The sequence below is a fragment of the Aulonocara stuartgranti genome (genome assembly GCF_965226115.1).
Source record: "Aulonocara stuartgranti genome assembly, chromosome: 8".
Classification (NCBI taxonomy): domain Eukaryota; kingdom Metazoa; phylum Chordata; class Actinopteri; order Cichliformes; family Cichlidae; genus Aulonocara; species Aulonocara stuartgranti.
The window spans coordinates 31,479,369-31,506,516 of record NC_138959.1 but is presented as its reverse complement, the minus strand read 5'-3'; the positions used below and the strand labels follow the sequence as shown (position 1 = coordinate 31,506,516).

The 27,148-nt window shown below is 44.6% G+C and overlaps 1 protein-coding gene and 2 long non-coding RNA genes across 8 annotated transcripts in view; 1 reads left to right on the top strand and 2 right to left on the bottom strand.

The window, feature by feature from the left end:
- The window catches only part of rbfox3a (RNA binding fox-1 homolog 3a), a 184,315-nt gene that overhangs the window by 72,038 nt on the left and 85,129 nt on the right, over positions 1 to 27,148 (bottom strand). For all 6 annotated transcript variants that reach the window (XM_082545386.1, XM_082545387.1, XM_082545385.1 and 3 more), the window contains exon 3: positions 11,870 to 12,016. In XM_082545386.1, the coding sequence (XP_082401512.1) occupies positions 11,870 to 12,016 (147 nt within the window). The remainder of the gene's footprint in view (positions 1 to 11,869; positions 12,017 to 27,148) is intronic.
- The window catches only part of LOC309713627, a 102,924-nt gene that overhangs the window by 13,773 nt on the left and 62,003 nt on the right, over positions 1 to 27,148 (top strand). The window lies entirely within an intron of this gene.
- On the bottom strand, positions 18,907 to 20,250 carry LOC309713622. The gene is made up of 2 exons (XR_014278619.1): positions 19,865 to 20,250; positions 18,907 to 19,786 (listed from the first exon to the last, which is right to left on the bottom strand). It is a non-coding gene; the product is annotated as an uncharacterized lncRNA (long non-coding RNA).

The window sequence follows — 27,148 nt, the reverse complement described above, 5'->3', positions numbered from 1 at the left end:
TTAAATGCTGTATAAACACAGAGAGTGAAAAAATGTTGAGTTAAGTCTATTCAATTCTAGTTTTTGAAACTAGAAGAATGAAGTTTTAAGCCATTAGGCGTCACTTTTGAAACTACATCTATACTTACATACAATCAATCGTATGTCCTATGTGTGTACATGCTTGCATATATTTGTGTTTTCCTGTGTGTAGGGATTTTTTCAATACGATCCTTCAGATGAAATCATCAAGAATTAAAGCGAATAACTGCATTACTTTGCTCAGCTAAAAAAGCAGTCTCCATTAGTTCAAATTAGAGTTGTTTTGGAGGGAAGGCAGATGTGTTAAACCCAGGAAGCTTGTAAATGATCGTGTGAATGAAGCCTTCTTATATAAATACTATTTGAGAAAGCTGACTGTAATTATGTTATTAAAACTAAACAATAAAATGTTTCTTACTTTATCTTTAAGATGATACAAAGTTTTTTTTTAGATATATTATTGTTTTGGTTAATTATTAAAGTAAGCTGAGTGAAAAATTGTCCTATTTTGTGGTATCTTTAGCTTGTTGTGCAGTATTTTTGGATTTCCTTTAGGAAGATTTCCTTTTGTGCATTCAATAAATCACCCTTTAACCATTTTCATCTCTAAAGTAACCCTTTCTTGAGGTTTGTGTTGCTCAGAAATAAAACATGGCAAGATGGTAAAGAATTCTAATTTTGAACATTTTTTAAATTTACTTATAGATGCAGAATCTTTTCCAATAACATGGTCCCTCTGTTGTCACTGTGGTGGCTCACTATTTTCTGTCTGTCTCACTCCTCTTAGCAGTCTCTTTCTCTTCTATTGTATTGTGTGTATGTGTGTGCATGGGGCCTTCCTCTGGTTCCCACCTTCTGCTTCCTTCTGTTTTGCTTCTTGCTGTCACATGAAAAACTTTCCTGTTGGTTCCTTGTTAGCTGATTGATGAAACCCAGACCGAAGAGTGGTCAGCTGTTTTTTGTGTGGGTTTGTGGACTACCTGTCGTGTGGAAGCCCAGGATCTTCACAAGTGTTAGTCTTGTATTTGAAATGTGTTTGGAATGTAAATAAGTGCACTGAACTGTCTGACCTGTGGTCTTTGATACAAAATAAATACTTCACATGAGATGCAATAAATTCCATGCAACAACCAGAGGTCATGAGACCAAGTTAAGTAGTAATGCAATGTGAAGTGATAAACTATTAAAATTGGCATAGTGAATGAGATGGTAAGCACATAAAATATGTTATTTATTAGTTCAAAATGTATAGGGATAACCAGAAGTACACTGGTTATCCCCAGCTGATCACGGCATGGCTGCCCCTCCTTGACCATGGAACTGGACCATGGATCTGCCAGAGGTTTTTTCCTAACAAAAGGGAGTTTGTTCTTTTCACTGTCACAAAAGGCTCGCCAGAGAATCATTTGATTACTGGGGTACTGCCTTTAGGATCTTTACATTTACCTTAAAATATAAAATTGTTGCAATTTGGTGCTATATAAATAAAATGAAATGATGAACTGTAGTGAAAGAAGCCAACATAACATTATAAACACTGACAGTTGAAATGAATAACACTGTTTATGTCTTCATCATGGCACCTTAGTGGGTGGGATATATACAGGGATAAGGTAAAATTTTTGATGCATAGATGCAGGAAAAATGGTCAAATGTAAGGATCTGTCACGGTTGGACGGTCCTTTCCGGACGACCTTGCTTGTTTTTATTTTTGCGTGTTTCTGTCTTGCTTCTCTCTCTCTCCCCCCGGTTCTCGGGGCTGTTTACGGAAGTGCGCGCCATGGGAAAGGCGTGATCTGGCGACTGTCGTCATCAGGAGTCCCTCCTCGCTGTTGCCGGCCCACCTGCAGCTGATTACCTGACCAGCTGTCGGTAATCGTCAACCTGGCCAGACAGAGGTATTTAACCAGGGCTCGCAGCGACAGTCGACTTGGGATTATTACTCCTAACTGGTATAGTCTGTGCGAGACGTGTGATTGTGGCATTCGGCTAGCATGTGGCTAATTGTGGATGTTTCCTTCTTCCTCTAGGAGAGTCGAGCGGAGAAGCGAGTTGGGGAGCACACACTAACGGAGTTACCGCACTGAACACACTGGGAGCAAAGGACGGGCACTATTGGAAAATTGCACTTTGGAGTGGATTGTCGGGCTTATCTGTCTATTTCACTGTAAATAATCACACTGTTTTGCTGTGTTTCATTGTGGAACAGGGGCGCTTACGGGCTGACCCGGCCAAGGTCAAAGCTGTCGTGGAATGGCCCATTCCCAAGACCCGCAGGGAGTTGCAGAGGTTCATGGGCAGTTGCAGAGGTTCTTGGGCTTCGCCAAGTTCTACTGCCACTTTATCGGGGATTTCAGCAAGGTAGCCCTTCTTCTAACCAACCTCACTTCTCCTAAGTTGTCCTTCCAGTGGTCCTCCGCAGCCCAGCAAGCATTTGATCGACTCAAGCACCTGTTTTCCTCGGCTCTGGTCCTCGTCCAGGCGGACCTCAGTCGGCCATTCATCGTGCAGGTGGACGCGTCCGATTCAGGCATGGGGGCGGTTCTCACCCAACAGGTCGAAGGCAAGCTACATCCCTGTGCCTTCTTCTCCCGTAGGTTGTCGCCAGCTGAGAGAAATTATGATGTGGGTGACCGGGAGTTGCTCGCCATCAAGTTGTCTCTCAAGGAATGGCGGCATTGGCTGGAGGGCACTGAGCAGCCTTTCGTGGTGTGGACGGACCATAAAAACCTGGCGTATCTCTGGGCGGCCAAGCGCTTCAACGTACGACAAGCCAGGTGAGCCTTATTTTTTACTCGTTTCCACTTCTCCATTACTTACAGGCCCGGTTCTAGGAATACTAAGCCCGATGCGTTGTCGCGCCTGCCGGGGGAACCAACCCCCCCTCCTCTCCATCTCTGAGGGAGAGCTGGCTGTCCCCTCTCTCCAGCGCCATCTGAGATGCTGTCGTTGGGTCTGGCGGGCTGCCCGAGCGGCGCTCCTGAGAACAGCTGAGCGGAACAAGGCATTGGCAGATCGCCGTCGCACTCCTGCCCTGGACTATCAGGTCGGCCAGCAGGTGTTGCTCTCCAGCAGACACATTCCCAAAGAAACTGACCCCTCGGTCTCTTGGCCCCTTCGCCATCCAGGAGGTCCTGAACCCAGTGATGGTCCGGCTGGCCCTTCCGTCTGCTACGAAGGTACAAAACGTCTTCTACAAAATGTTTCTCAGATTAGGCCCGTCCGGACCAGCCCTTTGTCCCGGGGCTTAGAGTACACTTGGGGAGTGTGATTGTGTGTACAATGTCTCTTTATGTCTGTCTCCACGTTGGGTGAGTGTTGAGTAAGTGCATATGAGAGTATGAGGGTGGGAATGGATGTTTGTATCTGTGTGTGCCTATATGTCTGTGTCTATATGTCAGGTTGGGTATCAGACGCCACCTCTCTGGGGACATCTCAGGTCCTCCAAGGTATGGAGGCCTATCTCCCCCACCACTCCCCCTGCCAGTGTCAGACGCCCTCAGACATCGGTGCGTTGGTGGTTCTTTGTGTCCGGGGGTGGGCGCCCGAGTACACACCGGCTCACTCCTGGTGGCTGCTTGTCACCCCTTAACGAGAAGTCTGGGCCCTCCACCTCCCCTCTGATGTGGACATCGGGTCAGCTGGAGGCGCAGTCGAAAGATTGCAGCGGTCCCAGATCAGATGTACACACTGGAACACTTTCCCATGTTGCTTGTCTGTGTTTATTGTGTTATGGTGTGTTGATACCTGTGCATTCCTGTATTATCCTTTTGTGTTGCACATTTCGATGTTTTTTTCCTTGCTACCTAGCCTGACCTGTCTCCCCAATGTGATGTTTGTATTGTATGCACGGTCGGCAAGGTCTGTCATCTCGGTTGTGGGCAAAAGACCTGCAACTGACAAATAAAGGCTATCTCATCTCTCAACTGATTCAGCTCGTTGGTGAATGCAGAGTCGGCGTTGATCGGCGCAGTGTCCCTGGCTTTGTAGTCCGTAATGGTGCGTAGTCCGTGCCACATACTCCCTGTGTTGCCCTGGTGGAAGCGGGACTCCACACGCTCCCGGTACAGACGTTTGGCATCTCTCACCGCGTGTCGCACGCCGTATGAGGCCGCTTTGTAGGTCCTCATATCGCCAGTGGAGAGACCCGCGTTGTAGGTGGGGGTCCTGGCGTTCACTGCAGTGCGGATCGATCTGTCCATCCACTGTTTCTGGTTTGGGAATGTGGTGACTCTCGCAGTGGGGATAATCTCCTCCGCTAGCATATTGACGAAGCATACTGCTACTTCCGTAAACTCGTTGATGTTGACTGCACATGCTCTGAACATGTCCCAGTCGACGTCGTTGAGTGCGTCCTGTAAGGTAGCTTCTGATTGGGCAGTCCACCGTTTCACGTCCCTCGTGGTTACTTCTTCCCTCCATATGTTTTGTTTATACTGGGGAATGAGGAAGATGGCGTTGTGGTCAGACTTCCCAAAAGCCGGGTGTGAGACAGCTTTGTAGCCCTGCTTGTATGGCGTGTAGCAGTGGTCCAAAATTCGATCCCCCCTCAGCGGACACGAGACATGCTGGTAAAATTTTGGCATGACTTGTCCGAGGTTCGCTTTATTAAAGTCTCCTGCTACAATGAGGGCTGCGCCTGGGTCCTTGTTTTGAAACGAACTCAGGACATCATGTAGTTCGGACAAAGCCATACCTGTGTCCGCTTGGGGTGGGATGTAGACCGCCGTGGCGATGACCGAGGTGAACTCATGGGGCAGATAGAAAGGGCGGCACTTAATGCTCAGGAACTCAAGATGTGGCGAGCAGCCGCTGCAGAGAGCAGAAATGCTCCTGGCATCACAGCACTTTCTGTTTACCATGAAACACACTCCTCCACCTTTGGTTTTGACTCTGCCGTTCTGTCCGTGCGGAGTACAAAAAATGAATCTGACAGAGTTACGGCCTGGTCCGGCACGGTGGGGGTCAGCCATGTCTCCGTGAAGCACAGAATGTTGCAGTCCCTCATGTCACGTTGGAAGGTGACTCTTGCTCTTAGGTCATCGAGCTTGTTCTCCATGGATTGTATGTTGGCCAGTAGGATACTGGGAAGTGGTGCGCGATGCGCCTGCTGTCTTAGTCTGTTCCTAATGCCAGTGCGTTTCCCCAGGCGCTTCTTTGTTCTACGCCTCGGATGAGCGGCCCGTCCTTTGTTGTTCTCCGCGCCGCGTAGAATCTCTGGTGGCCAGGAAGGGTCAGGTTTAAAAGTGTCCAAGATTAGATGTGCAACCTTGTCAACGATGTTTACAAGTGATCTGCGGTCGTAGACTATAAGACTAGAGGATTTTGGAATGTAAACCAGAGCAAAAAATAAGTAAAAAACAAGAAAAGTGGATAGTCGGAGCGGAGCGGTCAGGAAGGTGTCTGGATGTGGCCGCGCCATCTTACTTGGATGGATGATGAACAAGGATCACTCAGAAGTGTTCGTCTATGCTCTGTGTCAGGCGCTTCAGTAGATTACTCGTGCTATTAACAGCAGTTAGTTTTTTCTCCCCAGGACATATCTTAGATATTACTTTAATATTCTTGTCTGCTTGTTTCAGAAAAGTGAAGAGACGGGAATATGTCCATTTCATAAAACAGCCACATGCACCAGGCGAGTCCGACATCTTCCGCTTTAGAATACGACTATGCAGCAAACTGGCGCGAAATGACGCGCATCTGCACTACAGCGATGTTAAAGCGGTAGAGTTTACTTCTACATTTAGAGCAGGTGTCGGCAACCTTTCTGATGACGAGTGCCATCTAAAATTTCCTCAGAAGTCAGTGTGCCATATGACTGCATTAGCAATAAATTTAATAACGCTCTATATTAACAGTTACACACTATATAGAAGAACTTTATAGAATTATATTTGTTCGCAGATGTTGGCAGCTATCAGCGATCAGAAAAGAAAACATTGGTTCAAACACCTGAAAGTCCTGAAAACACATTGTGAATTCTATCTCAAGTTTTTGAATGAAATGCGGTACTGATGCTGTGCTGAGCGGACAGCTCCTGAAGCATTTGAAGTGTCTGAATGTGGAAATTTCAACATCGCTTGAAAAAACTGCCAGCTAGCAACGTCCCTCTCACCAGTAGGTGAAGTTATTTTTAGCCAATTACAAGTTGAATCTGGTAGTTGGGGTTGTTAGCTAAGATACCATCATTAAGAAGTGGCACAACTAATGTGTCTATGCGAGCTAATTTGCGATGTGCACCGCTGGCCCGGCCATTTATTTTTTAATGCACCTTCTCATTTTGACTAGAGACCGGCCCACCAGGTATTAAAGCCACAAAGCCTTTGAATGAAAACGCTGTGGTGACAGGGATGTACACTGTCTTGTTGGTATATATGTATGATATCTATACATTTTACATCAGATAAAAACTTTGGTTGTAAGATTCAGATAATTATTTAATAACAGCGAGACATTTTAAATGAGAATAAGAAAGTATTTCTTTGTGCCCCCCTCTCCCTTTTAATGCCCTACCTGCCCCCCTAGCAAAACTTTGCTAGATCCGCCCCTGCACAGTTACCAGCTGTCAGCTGCTTAGAAAAGGATCCTGGTGTTATTTGTCTCTCAGAAACAGTTCATAACTTCAACTCATCCATGTCACCTAAAAGGTAAACCTGTTTCTCCATCACCTGTTCAGCTCTGATGATTCAGTAAGAACATCTCCTGGTTTCATCTTCATGTTTCCCTCTCACCACATATCCAAACCGACATCATGACCAGCAGCTTTACAGCTGTGGCTCCAGCAAACATCAGCTGATACTAGAAACTAATATTAAATAAAGTCTAACAACAGCTGATCAAGCTTAAACGTGCTGCTGTTGTTTAGCGCGACATCCGCTGGTTTCCTCTTTCTGGCGCAAAGTGGGCGATAAACAAACAAGAGAGCCGATCAGCTGATCATTGATCAGTTTCATGATTGAAGGAGAAACAGGAGAGAATGAGAGGAGAAGAACAGCTGTGCAGCAAACACAGAATAAATCCAGCTTTGTGTCTTTTTCGTTGTAGCTGAAGTCTGGGACAAACTGTTCCTTTTCACCTCAATACGAAACGCGTAATATTTTCTCTGAATACGAGACCATTCCGTTTTTTAGGGGACGGTTGGCAACTCTACTAACTTATGAATAAAATAAAGTTCATGCTAGCTAGCACGCAGTACGAGTTATTGTAACTGACTGTAAATAGTCAGCACAACAAAAATAAAACTACACCTAAACTTTATATCTGGCCCAGATAGACTGCAGGTCATAACTTCTTACCTGAAGTTCAGTTCACCTGACACTCGGACCGGTAGCTGCCTCGGGTCTCTCCTCTTGCCTCCCCTCTTGCCTCCTCTTTCTCTCATCCACCCACTGGCCTCCACCACTTGCTAATGTTACTGAATCTGTGGAAGCTCCGCCACAGCCACCACCAAACAACTGAGTTATTTTTATACACTGGCCAGCATCTGGCCAATCCACCACCTTTGATTGTTTATACCGTTACAAAAAATAAATAAAAAATCATCGGCCCACCGAGCAAATGCCCGATGGCCAGTCCAGCTATGGTCGTGCCATCAGTTAACGCTTCGCGTGCCTAGGGTTGCCGACCCCTGATTTAGAAGATAAATTATTGAAATTAAATAATGATATTCAGCGAGTTTATTATTTTAAAATGTAACGCAAGTACATTGTAAGTAACTGTAATTAAAATACCTAAAAATGAACAGTAATTAGTTACTCTACTTTTTCAGTGGAAAAGTAATTTAACTACAGTAACACGTTACTTAGTAACGCATTACACCCAACATTATTCTTGGCATTATTCTTAACTCTGAAATATTGTGAACAGCATCAGTGGAAACTAATTTAGAAAACCTTTTATCTGTAAGCTCTTTAGCCCCGAAAAAAAATGCTAAGAACATCCTGCGTATGGCACCAAAAATGTAACATATCTGATGAGTCAAGTCTCTGTAGTAAATGAAATGGTGTATATCAGTGCCCCCTTCTTTCTAATCACTCTAATTGTCTTAATCAACATAAACACACTCTCTCCACTGTTAGGCCCAGCAATAGTAAAGCCCAGGCTTTCTAACTACCCACTCAGATCAAATGACTCCACTGCTACACTGATATGTTGATGGGAATTAGCAGATTTGCAGATTATAATCACACCACGTTTCCTCAGAGGCAGAGCCGGTTTGAGAGGAGCTTTATGGAATAATTGGATAGGCAAATGAGACTGTAGCCATGAACAAGAGGCATTAAAAAGAATTCCCTTGCCGGGGGCTCTGTGCTACCTGGATGTTGAAAGCCTTCAGAACAGGTGATTAGACAGGAGTAGATGTCATTAAAACTCCATTAGCACAAAACCCAGCCCCCAGTGCTCACTGCAACCGCAGACACACACTGGTAATGCAGATCATAAGTGTTTGTGTGTATAAAAAGCCTGTGTGTGTCTGCTGAGTATCTAATGACTCATTTAGGACCCCTACCCCTGGGAAACGTGACAGTAAGGACCCTCTTGCGGCTGGCTCACTAAGTGCCTGCTTATTAATTAAACACAGCTGAGGCTCAGGGGGTAACAGCAATGCTGCATCAGCTTGTCAAGTTTCATTCTACATGTGGGTAAATGAACAGTATCCTCCTGCAAGTGCTGCACAGCCTGCATGCTTTTTGGTTCCATGCATCTGAAATTATGACAAATTCTTGGATGCCCAATAACAACAGATACTGACATGTGGTAAATACAGGACGGCTTCCTTCTAATAGCTGCGTAGGTAAATGTTTGTTGTAAGTTTTGAGTGCAGGAAATCAATAGAGGTGCAGTCCTGGAATACAGATTTCACTCACATCTTGAGAATGAGAGAACTGAAAAAAAAAGTGGCGCTGTGAATGCCAATTATCATTCTACCATTAAAAAAACCCAGCCTGGTAATTTCCCTTCAATGTGTTTTTCTAATTATGAATTCAACTCAAATAAGCCAGGGTAATGAACCCAGTTTGTCCTTTTCTAAAACCAAAGTTTTTTCTCCTTGACTCTGACTATATTGCTGAAACTATACACAACAACCAGAGGAAGGCGTGTTGTTCTTTAGTATTGTGTTATTCACATATGCAGAGATTCAGCTTGTGTCTGTCTCACCTCTGTTTGAACTCGTTTATAAGCCTCTGTGTAATGTTCTCGTATGACTTTCCTCTAACGGGTTTTACACAGATGCAATTTCATTTGGTGTAATGCTCCAACTATCGTATTTGTTTGCATTTTGGTGTTAGACTAGAAGACCGTAATGAAAGACTGAACCAGTTGTTTGTGATTTCCATTAAAGTGAATGGAGGAACCCACTGAAGTGAAACCTGAGTTACTCCTACTGCAGTGACACTGCTTTATAACCAACAACCCCTGAAGCTAAAACATTGACACTAAAAATAAAGAAATGGTGTGACCATGTGTAAGAGAGTCTGTTGTCAGTGCTGGGATGGTTCCCTGACAACTCGTTACATCCTTAATGCAGAAAACATCATTCATCAAAACAGACATTCTGAAGTAGCAAAACAAGTTATTTGGAAATTGTATTTCTGCATTACTGACAATGTTTCCATTTCACAAAGACAAAAAAGGAGTAAAATTAGCTGAAATGATCTCAGCAAAGTCTGACTCGTCAATTTGTGAATCATCTGTAATTTAGTTCACATAGCTGTTAAGATATACGGTTACATTAGTACCAGAAGGTGCATCACACTTTCCTGCTGTACATCATTTTAACCAACTATACAGCTATAAAAAATTTCTGTCATGACCTAAAAAAACAAAACAAATACATCAAACGTATGCAGAGACATTACTTTGTAGTCCCCCTCCCCGTCCCCGCCCCATAAGATGTATGTACCTGCTTGAATTTATTTCTTTTTAATATGTACCTTCCCAGTACTTGTATAAAATTGTATGTCATACACTTTGCATTATATTTTGTAGAAGAGAATTTTTCAGCGAAACCTACTTCCAGAAGAAGAAGGAGGCACTTGGAAACAGTTGTTGCTGTGCTTCCTGTCCTGCTCTTAACGAGGCTGGATGACCTCTGAGCATCACTGATTGTAGTGGGAACTAACAAATTGTCTGTCTCTTCTAATCCCCCTCTTCGGCTTCCACATTCGTGTTTCTTTCTTTCTCACAATTCCTTCTTTGCCTCTATCAGATGCTGTCACTACTTAATTATGTTGAAGTGTTTAGTGCCTTGGAGACCTCACTAAGTGAGTGGGAGAAAGTTCACAGTGCCACTTCTTTTCAAGATTACACTCTTTTAGACGCACACAAAATGAAGATGTCACACTTTATACACCTAATGAGGATAAATTCCCTAGTTGAGGAATCCCATTATTTATATCAACTGATGGACCCTTTCATCAACTCTTCATCAGCCCACAAAAGCCTTGTACATGACGAGGCCTGTGGGCTGTACCGACTTTGAGCAGATATTGAACTCCACCAGAGAAATGTGGAAGTTAGTAGATGTGTCAGAGAGGGGAAATCATACGATATTTAATGGTAATGGTGGATTTATATCAGTAAATCTATAGTCTGTGAATTGACTTGACTCTTAGTAAAACCTCAGTTGTAATTCCATTGCTTGAGAGAACTTTGTATTTGGCACCAGAGGACATAAGAGAATATTAATTTTTATTGTTAAACCCAGAACACCAAAGACATACCCAATGCACAACCATTGTTACTGCTGCGTGCTACAATGTTAGAACACCGCATGTTTCACTTCTCATGACGTCGCTTTTTTATTTGAAAAAGGCACAGCCTTTGATGAGGCAGTCAGCGTGATGCCACACACAGGAGTTTATCCAAGGAGAACAAATATTAATAATTGATAATAGTGAGCGATATTTTCTAAACGTGTCATGTGAACTGAGGGAAGACAGCAGGAAGGAAAGCTCAATACAGAGAGTGCACTTCAACCAAGACCTTACAGTAGGGCGCCCCCTGGTGGACTTTATAGTAGATCTACGAACAAAAAAGTGGATCATCAGAATTTGCTTAACTGATGGAAAAACCTGCAGTACAAATGATCGTAGCCCACTCACAACATCTTTGCCAGGAACACAGCAGGGACACACTCCATGACTGTAGTAACTGAATACACACAACACAATGAAGCGTTAGCGTGCCACTGACTGTTTTTAATGACCTGTTGCCTTTGATTAGTTTTTTGTATGACTGTGTGCTTATGCTGATGTCCTCAGTGTTCTAAACGTTCATAGAAACCAGTTCTTTGCTTGATATGAAATACTAAGATGTGTAAATACTTGTGCTATTGTGTACTTCACACACATGGAGAAATGCCAAAACTGCCTTTCATTGTTCTAGTAACAGTGACAATAAAAAAGCTATTCTATGCTATTCTATTCTAAGGTGTGTGTGATGCTAATGCTAATGCAAGCACATTGTTTTCTTTGTGTGTTTCCAGTGTAAGACCATGCTGATGGTTATAGTGTACCTATTCTGTTGTCAGTGGCCTTTGGAATGGAAATAGATGCAACGCTCTCGTACCAAATATTCAGAGGTAGGCAGCTGGGTGTTTAAATTATTCAACAAGCCACATGAAAATGTTCATGTTTACCCAATGTAAATAATGCATTGTAAATTTCTATTAAAATTCAGTCTGTAGACTACGGTTAACTTCTGTTTTTTAATTATAGCTATACATAAACAGACACATAGATTTATCTTTTCCTGACTGTATTTGCTGATGTTCTTTAAAAGCAGTGACTGCTTTTAAGTGCACAGTGGCACATAAATTATTGCGTGTCATTGTGTCTCATCTCACCCCAAACATTTGCCGGAGGTCAGGGTCCCGGAAGCGGAAAGGGATGTTAGAGACGTGTAACCTCTTGGGTTGCTGCTTCTCTAATGAATCGCTGGGCTGCAGGTGGAGCTGCTGCGAACCCTCGGTCTGTGCCACGTCCTCTGGATGCTGCAAAGAAAACACACAACATTCCACAAATTAGCCACATTTGTTTGCCAGTAAATATACTGCTATATAAACAAAATGTAATTAAATTAAAAAATAGGACTGATGTTAGAGGTAAGACTGCTAAACCTTTGTAGACTCAACAATCTGCATTAAAACAAACAGATCCTTTCTAATATGCAGTGACAGCTTGAGATGCTCTGGGACGTTGAAGGAAGGTCTTTAAAATGACTTTTAAAAAGAATTTCAAAGGATGTCTGTGAAGGTTCTCAGTCATCCAGGTCATCGTAGTCAAAGGAGCTTGCAAAGAAAAGCGTCTGGACTTCTTTAAGTTACTTGAAGACGTTTCACCTCTCATCCGAGAAGCTTCTTCAGTTCTAAGGTCAAATGGTGGAGAGTCCCAAGCACGACATCCTAGTGCATTTCAGACCCAGCAACACGCTCAGACAAAAACTGGTTCACCCGAAAGACAAAACGCCAAAACACAGACTTAACAATGTGGTGTATGCTGTACAGTGCAGCGAGGAATGCCCAGACCTCTACATTGGAGAGACTAAACAGCCACTTCACAAGCGCATGGCACAACACAGAAGAGCCACCTCCACAGGACAAGACTCAGCAGTCCATCTGCATCTTAAGGATAAAGGACACTCTTTCGAGGATGCCAATGTTCACATTTTGGACAGAGAGGACAGATGGTTTGAAAGAGGAGTGAAAGAAGCATCTACGTCCACTGTGAGCGACCATCTTTGAACAGAGGCGGGGTTTACGACACCAACTCTCTGCCATCTATAATCCAGTTTTGAGATCCCTTCCCAGACGCCTTAACGCCCACTCACATCCTGGGCCATCTGACCGCAGGAATTCGCATGATAAGGTGGGGCCAGGTTTCACAATGAACTCAAGCGTATAAAGTATAAAGCACCTTGATGCAACTGTTGTTGTGATTTGGCACTATGTAAATAACTGAATGGGATTATGTAGTATTTATCTGCTGTCACTGAGCACTCAGACTGCATTTCCACTACAGAGGACAAGTTCCATATTATCTAGTTACACGGAGGGTGAGACAACACCAGCTCTCTGTCAGTGTGTGTTAGTTTTGGAGAGGAACAGACAGGAAAATGCAGTGTTATATTTGTAAAACAAAAGCTCCAGACCACTAACAAGGTGCATTTCTGCAGGTCAGCAGGGCAAAAAAGTCACACACAAAAAATCCCGAGTGCCTGCACCACACTGAACAAGAGGATGCTGCTAAAAACGAAACTACATTAAACTGTATCACAAGCATTAGACAGATTAACATTAATTTGGAAATTTATATTCAACTTAATGTAAAGAGCTGTTATCAGTTCAATAAGGAGAGATCATTAGAAGGAATTAAACATTCTTTCTAACAACAGCAGGAGCCCTGAGTAACATGGCGGAGATGGGGAGGAGGCACAAAAGCATCTGTGATGGAGAATGTTAGACGAGCACATGGAGAAGAGAAGAAGATGACCGGACTAGACCAGTCATGTCACAGCGAGCATGGGAAAGTGGAAGCAAGTTTTGATTAGCCAACAGACACTTGGGAAACAGACAGTGACTACATGTTTTACATGCATACACATAAGCTTCATCCTAAATATGTCACGGTCCGTGGAGATAGACCGTGTGGGAATGTGTGTGTTGGACCCAGACGCGAACACAAGCGAAGATGCAGGAGTGGATTAAACAAAAGCGAGCCTTTTATTATGGCTGATAACAGAACAAACCAGAGCGAGGGCAGTATAAGGGTAATAGTTCAAACAGAAAACCTAAACTGGACATAAACTAAGAAAAAGCTATGGCTGGAGATACGGAACACAGGGGGTGGTAACACAGACGACGCGACACAGACTACATGAAGCACAGAGACTAAATACACAAGAGGGATGATCAGGGGAAGTGGCCACACATGGGAACACAGCTGACACAGATAAACATAACAAGACATGGCAGGAGTAAACAACACTGACGGGAGACTGTCAAAGTAAAACAGGAAGTACACAGGTGCAAACAGGAGGAGAGAGAGAGCACGGGCATAGTGGGCTGGGGAAACATGGAATGAAACAAGGAGGGGAGATGAGGGCTCACAGATACATAGAGGGGCACACAGGGGATAAAAGTCACAAGGGGAAGTCAAATAAGGAACACCACAACAGGACAACTTAGGAAACATGGCCTAAATAAGGAACGAAATACAAAAATACAAGAAACTAAGAATACTGGGCCCACATGGCCCAGGACCATGACAAAATAACATTATCCTCATTTGAACCGTCTTTTCTTTTTTCCCCATGATGTATTTTTTCATATGAAGAATGTGGACATGGATGACATTTCCATAAGTAATTATAAACTTAAGCTTTGGCGTCTCCAAACTGATAATATACGAAGTTCAAAACTTGTAGTGTTATGTGTAGATTAGAAATTTAGAAAAAAAGATACAAACATAAATAAAAAACAGAAATCACCCAATCTTACACAACAGTGAAGATGTCTCTCAAACTGCTGACCAGTGTTGGGTAAGTTACTTTAAAAAAGTAATTAATTCCTAATTACATATTACTTACTCAATATTGTATTTAAAATACTTATCTAATTACTGTGTCAGAAAAGTAACTTAATTACTAAATAAGTAATTTAACTAAATACTTCAAATTCCTATAAACCTTGAGTGGGCGAACAATAGAAATTAAACTCTTTAAATAATAAATAATTTTTTTAAAAGACAGAGACTCAGTACGCAGCGGTAGCATCTCTTCCACAATGTAGCCTGCAGTCATTTTTTAAGCTCACCTTCAGACGCTTTCTGTGCTGCTGAAGTAAAACCAGGTTTTGCTGCTTAGCGGGAGTTGCCGCGGTGTTATCCATGGATGATGAACAAGGATCGCTCAGAAGTGTTCGTCTATGCTCTGTGTCAGGCGCTTCAGTAGATTACTCGTGCTATTAATAGCAATAGTTTTTTCTCCCCAGGACATAGCTTACATATTACTTTAATATTCTTGTCTGCTTGTTTCAGAAATGACGCGCACCTGCACTGCAACGATGTTAAAGCAGCAGAGTTTACTTCTACGTTTAGAAGACAAATTAATGAAATTAAATAATGATATTCAGCGAGTTTAATTATTTTACAATGTAATGTAAGTAACTGTAATTAAAATACCTAAAAATGAACAGTAATTAGTTACTCTACTTTTTCAGTGGAAAAGTAATTTAATTACAGTAACGCATTACCCAACACTGCTGCTGACACATGGTGCATATAGTAACTCATGTACTCTCTGAGTATCCATGCAGCTCACAAAGATGCAACAAAATCTCCAATGCAGATTGCATTCCAGTTGGCCGAGGCCAGTGCATCACCCGAATGAAGCTTCCCTATCTTTCAGCAGAGAGCTGACCTCAGCCAGGGTTTCTGGTTTGGGTAGATGGTTAGCTTCTTATGTGTGATGACATCATGCACACCTTTGGAGATTAGGCAGTAGATGCATAGTCCTCCAGCTCCATCTCACCCTCTGATGTCCTCATGAGGTCTAGGCTGCCTAGCATAGCTCTGTCAAAGTGTTGACACTGACTCTTTCAGTGAAAACTGGTATTTCTCATAATACCATAATTCTTAAAGTTGTGTCAGTTTGACATTGAAGACACTGAGTCCACAAGAAGGACCGTGGGACCAAAAGGAGCAATCTAAGAGTGTCCCTGCTGCAAGTGGTCAAGAGGTAAACAAGGCATCGGGTGGTCAGGGTGGCAAAATAATTATTTCAATCATTTTATTGGTGAAAAACAGAAAAAATACATAGATGTTCTTTTTTTTGTTTCTTTTGCAAGCAGCAGCTGGTTAACGTGTGACACTCCAAAGACGCCCTCTCTGTCCAGTTTATAGATGCATCTGTTACTCATATTTTTATTAGGTTACATTGGAAATGGTTCTGGTAACTGGAAGCATCCTGCAGTTAGACTTCTCCTCTCGTGTTTTGTTGTGCTGGATTATAATTTCCTTTCAAATTCTTTTGGTGGGCAAAACACAAACAAGAATATAATGATTTGATGCACAATGAAAGAAATAAAAAGAAAGAGATGGAACAATGATGTCAGCTAAACCTGAGCGATCAATGAAACAATGAAAGAGAAGTGCTGAAGGTAGCAGAGAGAAAAGGAGAGAGGGTGTGTGTGTGTGTGTGTGTGTGTGCGGGGTGGAGTTTAAAGATGCATGAAGGCCAAGTGCTGAGTGAAGTGAGGGCAGAACATTAAGAATCTCTTTTGTGTGTGTGTCCTGGGCTCACAGTGGTAGCAATAACTTGGCAAGTTTATGGCAGTATTGTTCTTTTGACCACATTGGACACTGTGGTCAAACTCTCAATTTTACAGATGATCATCAATAAAGAGGAGCTTAGCTTAGCTTAGAGTGTTGGATATGTAGAGCACCCTTTGGTGATAATGTTTTGTTTATCTATATGAAACAGATCAAAGAAACGGGCTAATATTTTATACAAAGTGTATTAAAGAAATGCTTTTTTGCCAGGTTTGTATTTATTGTTCATTTCAGTTCAGTTCAAATCAGTTTTATTTACATAGTGCCAAATCATAACAACAGTCGCCTCAAAGCACTTTAAATGTTAAGGTAAAAGCCCTACACTAATACAGAGAAAACACCAACAAGCAGGCTACTCTATATGAACAAGCTCTTGGCAACATTTGTGGGAAAAACTTCCTTTAACAGGAAAAAACTTTGAGCAGACCTCAGGAAGGCTGTGACCAGTTGGGGATCAGGGGAGGGAGACAGGACAAAGGACTTACTCTGCAAGAGAGCCAGAGATGAAAAGTAACTAATAATTAAATACAGAGTGATGTACAGACATGATAAGCGAAAAGGGGGGAGAGAAGGAAAAACTCTGAAGGTGGTCTATATGTAATGGGAAGGCTTTAGGACCCAGGGGACCCAATGGAGGGTATAAAAGAGGAAGTAGCAGCAGGTGCTCTTCATTTGCACTGACAAGCGGCTATAAACAATGGTTGTGTGAGTAGGTGAAGAGCCTGAGAAGTTTTAATTGTCTTCTACACAAACAGTTGTTTTAAACCTCTACAGCAGAGGTTCGAGTAGTGATTTTAGAAGATAAGCCAAGATAAGACAGGTGTGCAGCAAACACAGTTGTCTGCTGGAGGGCAGGCTGCACATGTGAATTTGTCACTGTTTTTTCCTCCTCCTTTTTGTTGCGTTTTTGGTTTTAGTAGGGTCACCTTTTAAAACAGTTTTTTATGCCGGGTTTGTTTTTATTTCTACTGGGCTGGTGCAATATTAGTCGGGAAATGTGCAATCCCAGAGCTGGGCTCTTACCTTAGGGGAAGTAGGTCTTTTTAGAGGTGCTCCGTGTGGATTTGCGGTGAATAAGTTTTATTAAGAGTGATTTTAGTGCCATCGATTATTGCCTGAACGAAAACACTTAGTGCATGCAATAAGTGTTCTGTTGGGCTCGTATTTATTTGGGGTGGATTTGTTTCTTTTAAAGCAACGAGCATCTGGGACCACCGGGGTAGAGCAAGCCCACAGGTGATGGCTGCATTGCTTGCAGGTTGCACCAATAAGACTATCTTGTGGTCGTTAGTGACCTTTCCCATTTTGATGTTTTAGGCCTTTTGCAAACGCTTTGTGTTATTTTAAAATAATAAATTTTAACGTATCTGACTGATATTGACCCTCTTGTCCCGTTTATTCTGGGCTCGTTCCTGTAAGAGCTTTGGGCCTGAAAGTTTGCACAAGTAGTATAGAGGCCCTTAGTGGCTACTCGGTGGCTTTTACTCGCTACATATAATTAGGTAACACAGCCGGGTCAAGTGATGGCTGTTAACAGCACAACTGTTTATGGGAGCAGTTAATGACTGACAAAGATCCTGATATTACAACAAGATAATTCTGGGATAACAATGAAATATGTCAAATATATGGATTTTTTTTCCCCTGAAATTCAGCAAGTGAATTTCAAGTCTGTACTGTTAAGAGTGAAACATGGTAAACACAAACACTAATCCATTTGTCATAGAAATTAAACACTTACGTTGGCTCATTGAAAAATATCCTGTTAAATATCTTCAATTACACCTCACTTTTGACTAAACTACACCCAGTAATGCAGCTAAATTTGAACAGCTTCAGCAAACATGGATGATGGGTCACAGAGTCTTAACAACCTCTTCAACATCTATTTGGAACATGAGCCTGCTTTGTGGGGAGCCATAGCCCTGCCTCCCAAGAAATGAAGCAGGCATGCAGGAGATCCAGGCCCGAGAGCCCACGGAGGACCACCGAAGGGGCAGCCACACCACCCACCTAGAAAAGAGTTAAGGAGAGCCCCAGATCGGGATCACCCAGCAGCCACAGTGCAGAAGTGCAAAAGTGCAGGCGGCTGCAGCAACGTGCCCACAGGCGGTGACGTGCCCGCAGGCTCTGCTGGCAGCCAGCTGGGCCAGAGTGGAACGAGCTCCAGACCCAGAAGCCTGAGGTTCAAGGGGGGGTGCCAAGCCAAGCCCCACCAGGCAGCCACCAGGAGTGAGCACCTGAGCGCCCAGCCCCGGACACCGAGAGCCACCAACGCACCGACAGTTGAAGGCATCAGCCACTGGCAGGGAGTGTGGTGGGGGGAGATAGGCCCCCACACCTGGGGGGGGGGGGGGTGCCTGAGATGTTCCCAAAGAGATGCAGTCTAAGACTGACCTGATACACAGACACAGACATGCATTCCCACCTCATGCACACATATACAAATATCCAGCACTCGCCCATAGGGATGGGTATTGATAAGATTTTAACGATTCCGATTCCATTTTCGATTCTGTTTAACGATTCGATTCTTTATCGATTCTCTTATCGATTCTTTTTTTTTTTTTTTAAAAAAGGAGAACACTAAGGTCGATTAGCTCAGAGCTTTGTTTTATATCTTCTCTTTGAACAAGATAGAAATTTAGGAGTAACATGGCCTTACAAACCCAACAGTGAGATCTTGAGAGATCCAGCCTACGGCTCTTCAATGGGGTGTCACAGGGTCCCCAGGAAAAAAAATTGTAAATGTAAAATAATAAAATAAATATTCTTGTGAGACATATCACATATTGACGGGGTCGGGTTATGTTAAAAAGTATAAATTGTTATACTTTGTTCATTGGTTCAAAGGTACCCCACACTTCTTTTTTTGTTTGCTTGTTTGTTCTTGTGTATTTTTCATTTGAACTGTTACTCTGCCAGAGTACTCATATTTACAAGATGGCATTGAACGCCCCATTGGTGTATCAGGAAAACTATTTTGTACGTATGTTCCTTGAAGGGGATTGAAGTCGTTCTTTTTTCCACCGCAGCGAAGGGCTAGGAGTAGGAGAGGAGCTGCTGTATGTTTTTGTTATCGAATCGATCTGATTGTGAAATAAAGCATATGCAGTGAGAAAGCAACTCCAGGAGTCATCCCTGCCTTAAAGCTGCAACATTCTTCTGTAGCAATAACAAAGTATAACATAAATTGTTCTGTGGCAATTACACAAGAATATCCAGTAATGTCCCTGCCCACAATTAAACACATTCACTTACCAAAAATCGGGGGCATCTGCTGTGGCAAATGGGTGCAAGCCTTTGACCACAAACTTAGACACTGCTCGGTGACATTAGTCTATCCTGGCCTGAAAGGAGACGCTACCGGTAGACTGCAGTGAGAACTGCCAGCATCTGAGCCAGACTCTGTCTGTCTCTCTCATCATGGTCACCTACATGTACAGTAATGGCAGGTCTTGTAATAAGGCAGATTGCGCTAACATAATATGCACTGTTAGTTGATTATTTACCTGCCGCATTAACGGGAGAGGACGTGCAAACGTTAGCGCTGCTGCTGGGTTGAGAGTCACGAGTCCGGAGCGGAATTAAAAACGCGTGTCATCGCGTGTTTTGTGAGCAAATGCTTTTGCATATTCGTAGTGTTTCCTCCCTTAAATGAAATATCTACTTTGCAAGTTGCCCTGTTGTCATCGGTTCTCATAAAGTATAATCAAACTTTTGAGCGTTTGAGCCGCTTAGGCGCCGTGTTTCCTGCCAGGTAAATGACGCTCCGCAACGTGGTGACGTCATTCGGGGCGACTGGAATCGATAAGGGAATCGTTTGCAAAAATGGCAAACAATTCCAAGGAATTGAAACAGTGGGAACCGGTTCTCAACAAGAACCGGTTTTCGATACCCATCCCTACTCGCCCATCATGGAGACACACAGAAATGGACACTGTACACACACTCACACTCCCCAAACATACTCTATACCCGGGGTCCAGGTACCCTCGCGCCCGGGGGGGGGGGGGGGGGGATCAACCCCCAGACCCAGGAGATGCTGCCCTTTTCCCTTGGGTTGGAGACAAGCAGACCGACCCTGGTCCTGCAGCAGCAGGGAGGGCCCGCATCCCCAACCAGACGGCCAACTCCTCATCCTGGCCCCCTCCCCCCAATGGCAAACAGAGAATGGAGGTGGGAAGACCCCATCCTTTCCTCTGCCCGTTCAGATGTGGTGGTGCTGCTGCGTGCTGGAGGGCATGGTGCTTTCTGCTAAAGAGCAGCAGGTGTCAGCACAGCGCCTCCCGAAAACCCTCAATGTCTACATGCATTTAAAAGTGGGTCCAGAGGTGAGGTTAAATACACAGATTGTCCTCTGGACGCTGTTTAGTGTGCCCAACCCCAAGGCCCTATATGTATGTGTCTTGAGAGTTTGAGTAATGGGGATGGCTAAGTTGAGGCACAGGTGGCCAGAAGGGGACAGAGGAGGAATGCCAACCCTGCACCTCAGTGACAAACCTGTACCTCAAGGTCCTGCATGTGTGGGGGTGTGATGGAGCAGGAAGAGGGAGGCAGTTGGGGATGGGGAGGGAAGGAACACCAAACCCTGGTCCTCCAGTAGCAGCCCTCACAGACAAGACAGACAGCGTTGTCTGTGAGGGCAATGTGCTGTTTCCTGATCTTGCTGTAGCCACGTTTGTGGACGAGCTCGCGCACAGACTTCCCCAAGCAATGTGAGGCTCTGCAATTCTGAGCATGTTGATTGAAGCCTTGTTCAGCTTGACAAAGACACCATTTTAGATCTGGTACAGAACTTGGGGCTCACGCCATTGATGCCTCTGATGACAAAGGCCAGTTTGGGCTCAGCTGGCACATAGAAGATTCCCACTTTGCGAGCCATATGGCCCATTCATATCTCACGCCTGTACATCTGCCTGTTTTCGTTGTGGTACTTCTCAGCCCTGGTCACCCAGGCCTTTCGCCTTTTCAAAAGGCTCTCAGGGACCAGCGGAACCTTTTTTCCTGTGTCCGCCACTGTGATCACCGAGGGGGGGGGGTGGGGGCAAAGTGCCCGCTCCCTGGGGCCAGCTCCCCCGCTGACTCCAGTAGGCACCCCAATTCCCTGGAATCCATCAAGGGCAGAGGGCCTGGGCCCATCCGGACCGGGGCCCACAGTAGCAGCACCGCCAAGCCCCACAGAGCCCGGGGTGGCCCACCCGACCCCACCGCAGAGGAAACTACAACCACACCAGCATTCAGTCAACTCCATACTACATAAGACAATAGACACCCACCTCTGCTAGATTTCTCCCCCACCTGCATAGTGAACTCCTGGAGAGCAGAGACCTCCTGCAAAGGATGTAACAAGTGAATGTGAGTGTGAATGGTTGTCTGTCCTTGTGTGTTAGCCCTGCGACAGACTGGCGACCTCTCCAGGGTGTACCCCGCCTCTCGCCCTATGACAGCTGGGATTGGCTCCAGCACCCCCCGCGACCCTGAAAAGGATAAGCGGTAGCGAATTGATGATGGATGGATGGATGGATGATTTAAAATGGAAAAAAAGGAACAGTAGATAAAATCAGTAGTTAAAATGTAAGTTTTGAAATTTAGCTTAAAAGTAAAACAGTGCAGATTTGGTGTTTTATTCAAATGCAGCTGAGAACAGGTGAGTCTTCAACCTGGATTTAAATAAACTGAGTGTTTCAGCTGATCTGAGGCTTTCTGGGAGTTTGTGCCAGATATAAGGAGCATAAAAGCTGAATGCAGCTTCTCCATGTCTGGTTCTGGCTCTGAGAACTGATAAAAAACCAGATCCAGATGACCTGAGGGATCTGAAAGGTTCATACTGGGTCACTAAACCATTCAGAGCTTTATAGACCAGCATCAGAACTTTAAAGTCTATCCTCTGACGGACAGGCAGCCAGTGTAAAGACCTCAGAGCTGGACTGATGTGGTTTATTCCATGTTTCCCCAGCCCGCTATGCCAGTGCTCTCCTGTCTCGATGAGAACAGCTCCACTGTTACTTTGGACCTCTGTGTACTTCCTGTTTTACTTTGACAGTCTCCTGTCAGTGTTGCGTTACTCCTGCCGTGTCTCGTTATGATTATCTGTGTCAGCTGTGTTTCCTGTGTGCTCCCACTTCTCTCGTTAACCCTCTGTGTATTTATGTGCATGTCTCCCTCAGTTCAGTGTTGCCCTGTCAATGTCTCCTCCCCGAACCTGTGTGCCTTTCTGTGTTCCCTCCGGCCTTAGTTTAGTTTTGCCAGTTTAGTTCTGTTTCTTTGTAAAGCCTGCAATAAAGCAGTTATTTTGAGTTCAGCTCCTGTCGCTGTGAGTTTTGCGTTTGGGTCCTCATCTGCCTCCACACAGCTAGTTAGTGACAGTACGACGCAAAAAGTCATGGACCCAGCAAACTCCCTATGGAATCGGCAGGGTGCAGACTCCACCTTTCCTAACGAGAAGAGAAGGCAGGAGGCTCGGCATGCCCGGGAGCGCGAGTCTGCCTTTTATGGGACTCGATTGGGCCGCGGTTTTGAAAACACTAAGACTGTGCATTCAATCACGGTTGTTAAGGGAAACAAGTTACCGTCCGTCATGAGTAAACTGATAGGGGAGCTCAGATTGAATATTCCAGAGTTAGTTTTGCACCCAGTTACTCCAGACACCACCTGTGTTAACTCCCCTACCCCTGTACCTGCTGAGTATGAGACTGTGGATGGTGTTTCTTCACTCCTGGACTGTGTTGCTCACCAGCCTGCATATTTAGAAACAGTCTATGAAAATGCTCCTATCTCTGTAACCGCTCCTTCTGAGCCAAGAATTACAGACTCCGAGTTTGCTATGCCTGGATCCATCTGTACAATCACTGTTTTAAAAACTGCTAATTCTAACTTGAGCAACTTAAGTACAGCAGAGTTGCTAAAACCAGTCCGCCAAAAGTCTTTGTTTGCTAAAACTGTGTTTGGCTCCACTAACTTGGTTTTCCCAGTGTCCGTTACTGCTCCTGAGCTCAGCTCTCCAACTCCAGTACCTGTTCCCAGGGCAGCACGGGCCCAGCTTTCCCTTGCACCCGTATCAGTTCCTCGGGTGAGGGTGGCTGAGGTCCAGCTGGTCCCTGCTTCTGTCCCCAGCCTGGCAGAGGCTCCGTTCATCCCGGCACCCGTACCTGCTCCTCGGGTGGGGTTGATGGACACCCAGCCTCAGCCAGTTGAGGACAGCGTTGTGCTGATAAAGCTTGGACAGACTGTTTGCACTGCACAACCCCAACAGTTGCGTCTCAAGCCAGCTGCGTGCCCTGTGCAGCTACAGTTAGCGTCCGCTGAGCCAGAGGTCTCCGCACCTGCTTGCTCTGCATCTGTTCTCGCTGGGGGTTCAGGAGAACCTCTCCAGCCGCTCCACGTCTCCTCTGGGGGTTCAGGAGAACTGCTCCAGCCGCTCCACGTCTCTGCTCGGGGTTCAGGAGAACCGCTCCAGCCGCTCCTCGTCTCCTCTGGGGGTTCAGGAGAACCTCTCCAGCCGCTCCTCGTCTCCTCTGGGGGTTCAGGAGAACCGCTCCAGCCGCTCCTCGTCTCTGCTGGGGGTTCAAGAGAACCGCGCCAGCACCTCCTCGTCTCTGCTGGCGGCTCGGGTCAGCCCGGCCAGCACCTCCTCGTCTCTGCTGGAGGGTGTAAGCCTGGTCCTGCCTCCATCTGGTCCTGCCTCCATCTGGTCCTGCCTCGCTTGGTCCTGCCTTTCCTGGTTCTGTGCCCACCAAGCCTCGACCAGTACACCCGACGCTTGAGAGCCGCCGCCATCTTCCACGCGGCTGGCCTCCGGACCCGCTCTGCCGCCACTGCCACTTTTCACGTGGCCAGCACCCGGAACAGCTGAACTGAACTTTTGTGGTGCCGACCTTCTGTTCTCTATGGACACTGCTTCCCTGCATTCGAGCTGTTTTTGTTTTTCACTGTTTTTGTGTATTTCTGGGCTCAGTTTTGGACTCTTGCTCCTTGTGTTTTGTTTGGTTTGTTTTGGTATTTATGTGCATGTCTCCCTCAGTTCAGTGTTGCCCTGTCAATGTCTCCTCCCCGAACCTGTGTGCCTTTCTGTGTTCCCTCGGTCCTTAGTTTAGTTTTGCCAGTTTAGTTCTGTTTCTTTGTGAAGCCTGAAATAAAGCAGTTATTTTGAGTTCAGCTCCTGTCTCCGTGAGTTTTGTGTTTGGGTCCTCATCCACCTCCACACAGCTAGTTTGTGACAGTCAATGTCACCAGGGCCTCGGTCTCCTGGTGACATTGTGATATATATTTGTGTGTCATCTGCATAGCTGCGATAGTTTATGTTGTTCTTTATAATCTGTGCTAGTGGGAGCATGTAAATGTTAAACAGAAGGGGTCCCAAGATGGAACCTTGGGGAACTCCACATGTGATACTTGTCTGCTCAGATGTGAAGTTACCTATTGATACAAAGTATTTCCTGTTTTCTAAGTATGATTTGAACCAGTTTAGTACAGTTCCTGAAAGACCTGCCCAGTTCTCCAGTCGTTTGAGTAATATGTTGTGGTCAACATTATCAAATGCTGCACTGAGATCCAGTAAAACTAAGACTGACATTTTTCCACTGTCTGTATTCAGACATATGTCATTAAACACTTTTGTCAGAGCAGTTTCAGTGCTGTGGTTCTGTCTAAAACCTGACTGGAAGGCATCATAGCAGTTATTCTGTTTTAAGAAGTAACTGAGCTGTTGAGAAACTGCTTTTTCAATGATCTTACTTAAAAATGGGAGATTTGAGATCGGCCTGTAGTTGTTCATTTGTGTCTTGTCAAGATTGTCCTTTTTCAGTACAGGTTTTATTACAGCAGTTTTTAGTGGTTCTGGAAACACACCTGATAATAAAGAAAAGTTGACGATCTGTAACAGGTCTGACTCTAAAGTCTTTGAGACCTTTTTGAAAAAACTTGTTGGCAGGACATCTAAACAGCAAGAGGAGGAGTTCAGTTGACCTAAGATGTCCTCCAGGTCTTTGCTGTTAATAGGTTGAAACTGTTTCATGGTGTTTAAACAGTTTTTTGGTGGACACAGTACATATCCTGGATCTGCTGTTGATGTACCAATTGCTTGTCTAATCTTCTGGATTTTGTCTGTGAAGAATTTGGCAAAGTCATTGCAGGCCATGGTTGAATGAAGTTCAGCTGCCACTGACACAGGAGGGTTTGTTAGCCTGTCAACTGTAGAAAATAAGACCCGAGCATTATGGCTGTTTTTAGTGATGATGTCAGAGAAGTAGGACCTCCTTGCACTCCTCAGCTGTAAATTATAATTGTGAAGTTTCTCTTTATAGATGTCATAATGAACCTGGAGGTTTGTTTTTCTCCATCTGCGCTCAGCTTTCCTACACTCTCTTTTTTCATTTTTCACCAGTGTGGAGTTTCTCCATGGAGACTTTTTCCTTCCAGAGATAACCTTCACCTTAATGGGAGCAATAGTGTCCATTACATTTAACATGTTAGCATTGAAGCTATTGACGAGCTCATTGACTGACCCTCTGGGCAGGTCAGGTGTTAATGGGAAGACCTGGTTAAAGATCTCACTACTGTCTTCAGTTATACACCGTTTTGTGATCACTGCTGTTGATATATTTGTGTGGGCTGAGATTTTACTTTCAAAGAAAACACAGTAATGATCAGACAGGCCCACATCAGACACAGTAACCTTTGAAATGCTCAGGCCTTTGGAGATCAGTAGGTCAAGAGTGTGTCCTCTATTATGTGTGGCCTCTGTTACATGCTGAGTCAGCCCAAAGTTGCCCAGAGTGTTACTCAGGTCTTTAGTCCCTTTGTCCTGAGGGTTGTCCACATGGATGTTAAAATCCCCAACAATAATTACACAGTCGAAATCAACACAGATCACAGACAGCAGTTCACTGAGGTCATTAAAAAAGTCTGTGCATTATTTGGGAGGCCTGTAAACATTAAGAAACACAACTTTGGATGGGGCCTTCAGCTGTAAAGCCACATATTCAAAAGCCTGAAAACTTCCAGGAGATAGCTGCTTACATTGAAATGATTCATTAAATAAGACAGCAACCCCTCCTCCTCTCCTGCTCGCCCTGACCTCACTGATAAAACTGTAGTTAGGAGGGGTCGTCTCGATGAGAACAGCTCCACTGTTACTTTGGTCCAACCAAGTTTCAGTTAAAAACATAAAATCAAGGCTGTGCTCAGTGATTAAATCATTAATTAAAAATGTTTTCCCAGCTAGAGATCTAACATTTAATAAAGCCAACTTAAGTGTTTTAGAGGTATTATTTGCCCCCTCTTGTTTGGGAGCAGTCTGTGGCACACAAGGTATGTTTACTATGTTTAAAGATCTTTTAGAGTGCAGCTCTCTGTGTTTTGACCAGGCCACATGTCTCCTGTCACCTAAAAGTACAGAAATTTTAAAACCTTCTAGTAAACAGGGTCCCAGCTTCTCCTGGGAAAAGTCACCACTGCCATAATCCTCGCAGCCCGGACCCTTCACACATCACACATCAGACTGCGGAGACAGGGCATGAAGAGGAACTAAGGGGGGCGAGGCTGGGCAATGTGACTTCGATTGCTCTGTTGAGGGTGGGGCTTGATGGCGAACCTTTGGCCGCTCTGGTGGGGGGGTTTATGGGGGACAAAAAGGGATTGGGCCAGGGGGTAGATCTGAGCCCAGCACTGACCCGCTCCATCATCTCCTCAGTGAATTTCAGGTGTGGGGAGGAGGGAGAAAGGGAGGGGGAGGAGGGTCAAATCAAATCAAATCAAATCAAATCACTTTTATTGTCACATCACATGTGCAGGTA